The sequence below is a fragment of the Apteryx rowi genome, unplaced genomic scaffold, assembly GCF_003343035.1.
Source record: "Apteryx rowi isolate R43461 unplaced genomic scaffold, aptRow1 scaffold_664, whole genome shotgun sequence".
NCBI lineage: Eukaryota > Metazoa > Chordata > Aves > Apterygiformes > Apterygidae > Apteryx > Apteryx rowi.
The window spans coordinates 163,866-169,282 of record NW_020450943.1 but is presented as its reverse complement, the minus strand read 5'-3'; the positions used below and the strand labels follow the sequence as shown (position 1 = coordinate 169,282).

Genomic DNA, 5,417 nt, shown 5'->3' with positions numbered 1-5,417 from the left:
TATGAAATATGTTTTATTTTATTAAACCTCTCATCTTGTTGAGTTTTTACGTCAGATGCACCAATCCAGTACTTGCTGATATGGTGGTCTCCTGGTGGTTTGTTTCAGGATCTAGACAACTGTAAATAAAAAGAGATTTTAGAAAGGATTTTGCACTGCAAATGTGAAATTAGAAGTTGATGGACATGTGACAAATTACTTTTTCTGATGGTTTTAATGCAAGACAAAAATATTCAGTTTCATTAATCTCACTTCTTAACAGACATGAAAACATTCTTAACAGCTTACAAAGGACTCAACTTCATTCAGACAAGTTCACTTAAAGATGTCTGCAAACAAAGGCTCCAGATTGTTTAACAAGCAGGGAAAAAGTCCTTCTTCCTTCTCTCAAAGGACTCTGAACAGCACTAATTTTTTTTCCCAGTAGCTTCTAAGTGCCTGGCTGGTGTTAAAAAAAAACAAACAAAAAAACCTCTATGAAACTCATTATCTGGACCCCGTGTTTCAACTTGAAGTTCAGAAGGCAAACATTCATTTTCAGTTCAGCTCAAACTGTCTCATCCTTCATGAGTATTTTGCACCATCTATGGAGCCATATATAGCTGAAATGCAAATTCTTTCAGCAGTTACAATTCTTAAACTATCCAAAAAAATCCCTACAATCAACCTTAATTATAAATTTCCTACACAGTATTAAATAGTTGTGTCATTGTTAAATCGACTTTCATTTACAAGCATTTACACGTAAATCACACAAAAGACACTTATATGTGCATGATCCATTTATTTAAATGGAGTCAGTACCCAGCAAGGAGGAACATCAGCCTAAGAAAGTCTTCTCAACAAATAAGTAAGAGGAAACTGGTCTTTCAGACCAGCTTAAGTCACTTGGGTTTTTAATTCTCTGCTATTGTTTCAACTAGCAGTCACAGCACAGAACACACCCCTTTTCTAGAGTTAGATGTTTCTCCATACAGTAGCATAAAACCAAGTTGGTAAGAAATGCAAAGCTGCTGATCAAGAGCCCTAGCAGAAATTAAGTTTTATGATATAAAGACACCTTATACAGCATAACTGCATCCATGTTGGCAAGCTGCTTAACTACAGCCTTGCTAAAGCAGACAAACCTTGGTAAGCTCCCAAGTCAAGCAACCTTCCCTACATGATAAGCTGCTCAAGCACATCACCTCACACCCCTATGGTTCCCAGCTCCCAGATTCCTTGTAATCATAGGCTTAAATGCAAACTAAGGTGCCACCTTCACCTTGAGAAACAACTGAACACACCTGACAAATACAACATATGAATGCAAAAAAATAATGCCAATCTGCATAATACCAACCTATTAGAGTTTCACTCATCTGCCTGCTGCACTGTTCCTTTCTCAGAAACATAGATACCATCCAAGAATTTCCTGATATCCTTGTTCTTGACTGTAGTGGCCTGCTGGATCAAGGCAGCTACAGAGAAAGCAAGACCATTAGTACACAAAGCAAACGGTCCAAGACTACCTCTAGCCTGTATGYGCTCCAACATTTCAAATGACAAATGAAACTGTCACTTGGAGGAGGGAATTACCAACATGAAATGCAGTCAGTTTTAATGAAAATAGAACACGCTTCACTGCACCCATCTTGGTAGCCTCAGGGACAAACAGTCCATTACTGTATACTTGTACAACTGAAAAGTTGAAAAGTGCTAGGGCACAAAGACCTTCAATACTGACTGGAAAATAGGTTCTGTGGACTTATAAAAACATCAACACTTGAAAAAACAACAGAAACTATGAAAAGCAATTACACTAGCTAGACAAAAAAAACAAGAACAACAGAAATACATTTGACCTGTCATTTATCTCAGGATGAAGAAAAAAGGACAAAGATACAGTTTGCAAAACTGACATCTTCATATAGAAGTGACCACATCATTAAGTCTTCCCAAGTATCTAGCTCACCAACCTGAATTGGAGACCAATTCAATGTCATTCCCTTCAAGGATCAGTTCATCTTTCTGGGCTTGAGATACTGCACAGGAAACACCTAGAGAAAGGAAAACACACAATCATCATCATTGGTGAAGACATTTAAGTTGTACTAGGAAAACACTATTCATGCCCTGTCCTAATTTATGGAGCCAGATGGTATTATTCTAGGCAATATTTCTATGATTTAGTTAAAATGGTCTCCCACAACTCCTTCCAGGATTGTCCTCTCTTACAGTTTCAGCACGCAAAGATTAGTTTCTTCCATCCAGAACATAACTTACACCAATTAATGCTCCCACTTAAACATTATTACATTACAGCATTAATCACCACCACCACCTGTAAACCAGAGATTTTGCCAGCATGGCTTTGTCAGCTAGGTGGTGCCATTTTCCACATTCTTATGTTCATTAAGGCAAAAGTGGATTCTCCCCTCCCCCACCACCAAGAGTCAGTGAAAAAAGCTTGCCCTCTGACATGTTAAGCACCATGTTTATACTAGAAACACTGGGACTATTCATAGGGAGTGAACACTACCACATTCAAGAATTTGTATATGCAAACCTTCACTAGTAAGGAAAGTAATCCAAGTCAGTTTTTATAGCTCAAAATTTAATACATATTGACTTAATAGATAAAACTAACACCTAATACCTAGAAGTGTTTCAAGCAAATGGCCGATTTACAAAAATCAATTACAACAACCAACCTTACCAGTATTTCAATACAAATCAAAGTCAAAACTCCCCATAAAAACCCCTGCACTCTATCTACCAATGTTTTCGCATAAGTCCAATGCTTTCATTGCAAACACCACTCCAAAACACCATCTTTCCTACAAAATATGCTCACCCATACCTCCACCAGGAGTAGAATTATTAAAGAAAAATGATGGGGAAAGTTCTCCCTACACAGTTTTATGATAGAAGTGTTTTTAGGACATGTGCTGCCTCTCTATCTGGAAGTTTAACAAGGTCCAAATTCCCAATCTCTTAGAAATCTTGACTAATACTTCAAGAAGTGCATAAGATGTCAAACAAAGTCTCTTAGAAATCTTGTTAATACTCCAAGAAATATGTAAGGTGTAAAACAAAGGAGTAAGAATAAAGATTTTGAAGTTTATCATACACACTCCTAGGCAATCAGGAAATTCAAATTACAATAGCACTTCAAAGACCAGAAGTGTGATGTAGGGTGAGCCTACCTGGGCTATATGCAGGATTTGTAAGAGAAACAATCCAAAACTGACCACATCCAGTTCACCAACCAATAAACATGGACCAGACTCAACAATGATGAAAGTCCTATGCTCCTTGTAATTCATATCGCAAGACCTAGCATTGAGCTTTCTTACTATTAAAAATAAGTTACCAAGTATTTATTGTAAATCTAAACAGTGGTACATGTACCATCACGATTATGTAAATTCAAAGTGATAGTCAAATACTGCCTGAACAGTCATTTACCACCTTCTTCTATCAGTGGTACCACCCAAACAAACTAGTGGAAACCCTTGTTAAAAACAGCAGAGTACAGTGTCATCAGATACACCCACCTGGCCTCATGCGCACTCTACGAATGTACTTCTCTCCCAAGAAATTTCGGATTTCCACAAGTGAGCCATTATCCTGTATGACTACATTGATGGGGAAGTGAGCATACACTGATCTCATCTTGTAACGAAAGCCCTAGGATTAAGCAAATTATTAGATACCGTAATTAGAACACATCCAAAAAGCAAAAAAGATACATAAAACTTATTGGATAAATCTAAAAGTACTTAAAACTGTTTTTCGTAAGAACTAGAACTTGACCATACTAAAACACTGAGCTCAAGTGACATCCAGAGTTTATGGTTCATACTTTCTTCCACCTAAAAAAAMCCACATTCAACAGCAAGCTGGGGGGAAGCTACAAGCAAGCTGCATGCATAACATCCTGTACACCTTCGAAAAGCTCCTGCTTAAATAAGAGGCTGTCTGTTATCTCCAGTAGCAAAATGACAAAAGTAACTTTATTTCAAAATAAAAAGCTTACCAGTGTAACACCTTTTATCATGTTCTGCACATGGCTGCAAATTGTGCGAACTGTTGCCAGCTCCTTTCTGTTACCCCACCATTTGTCAACCCGCAGCTATTAAAAAAAAAAAAGCACTCAGATACATTTCAAAGTTAGAAAGGTTAAAGTTTGTGACAAACTAAGGCTGGGAAAATCATGTAATTTATGAATAGTCCCCCTAACAAAAGCACAAAGCCCTTTATTTCTTTCAAAGACTATTAAAGGCCCACTTAAATCTTTTAATTCCTATCCCCCCAGATGTACGAGAAATAATTTTTCTTCATATCCAATTATTAACAAATCTTGAAAGAAACTGCGATGGATATTAAGTGTAGAGAACTTCTGACATCCTTAAGTTGAAGGATACACTACCAAATATGCCAAACACTGAACATGCTGTTCCAAAATCAGCCTCCTGCTATAATCTATCAACTTTTTAATGAAACACAGGATAAGGAACCAGTTCCTGCACCATACCATACTTACTCAAACACGCTTGTCAAAAAGTGGCTGAACTCACCCACCTCCCTCATCCCTTCTTTTAAGTCTTTAAGGCTGCATGCAAATGCTATCCATTCACTTAGAAAGTTTCTGCTCTCCCAACATAACTTCCCAATTCCTGAAATTAAGTATACAGAACTTTGTCTGTTTAACATCAGACAGTTTACATGCAATACAGTAAGCAACCCACTGCCCAATAATTAGCAGACTATAACTATACAAAAAATAAATTTAAAGAACTTCATGGTGCCTAATCTAAGTCCGAGTAGTCCCCCATATTCCACGAAGCCAGCCTCTTTCAAAATACAAATAAACAAACGAATGAAAAATAACTAATTTACTTGTAGCAGAAGAATTTGGCTCAAGCTGCCATGCTACCAGTAGTTTTTTAGCTAGTTCTTAAAATTCTGTCCCTCTCTGAGCAGAGAAACAAACTCTGCAGCACTCACCTTCTTGCGTTTCTTTCCCAGGAGGGACAGCTCCACATTAATGTGGTTAAAATCCCTTCGCAGGGTTCCTCTGGGACCCTTTACAATAACTGTCCGGCCCTTCAGCGAAACACTGACTAGAAACCAAAGACAAACAGCTGTTAACCGCCTGGGAAGCCTGCAGCACAACGCGCCTTCCCAACGCGCGGACAGACGTACCTTGCTCAGGGATGTCAACAGTCTGGTTGCTGAGGATGGTCTTCATCCTGCAAGCAACACACAGCAGAGGCTGCAGCCCCTCCAGGACAGGCCCCTTCCCGCGCACCACCCCCCCCGCCGCGAAACGCCCAGCTACGGAGCCCCCGCCGCCCTCCGCCACCGGGGAGCCGCCCCCGCCGCGGCCAAGCGCAGGCCCCGCGGAGGGCGGCGCCGCCGGGACCAGGCCG

At 39.4% G+C, this 5,417-nt stretch overlaps 1 protein-coding gene across 1 annotated transcript; it reads right to left on the bottom strand.

Annotated features, from left to right (window-relative positions):
- RPL9 (ribosomal protein L9) lies at nt 1-5,301 on the bottom strand. Its single transcript, XM_026085317.1, has 7 exons — nt 5,191-5,301; nt 4,993-5,108; nt 4,022-4,117; nt 3,540-3,672; nt 1,959-2,039; nt 1,343-1,460; nt 1-119 (listed from the first exon to the last, which is right to left on the bottom strand). The coding sequence occupies exons 1-6, from the start codon at nt 5,234-5,236 to the stop codon at nt 1,354-1,356; spliced, it is 579 nt and encodes a 192-aa protein (XP_025941102.1). The 5' UTR covers nt 5,237-5,301; the 3' UTR covers nt 1-119; nt 1,343-1,353.
- Between the last annotated feature and the right edge of the window lie 116 nt (nt 5,302-5,417).

What these genes read in the sequence shown, in the direction of transcription:
- RPL9 (XM_026085317.1), bottom strand. Translation starts at nt 5,236, where the DNA reads ATGAAGACCATCCTCAGCAACCAGACTGTTGACATCCCTGAGCAAG. An exon ending in TGATAAAAGGTGTTACACTG is followed by an intron (nt 3,673 to 4,021) that starts GTAAGCTTTTTA and finishes GCTTAATCCTAG; the next exon opens with GGCTTTCGTTACAAGATGAG. An exon ending in TGAATTGGTCTCCAATTCAG is followed by an intron (nt 1,461 to 1,958) that starts GTTGGTGAGCTA and finishes CTTTCTCTGTAG; the next exon opens with CTGCCTTGATCCAGCAGGCC.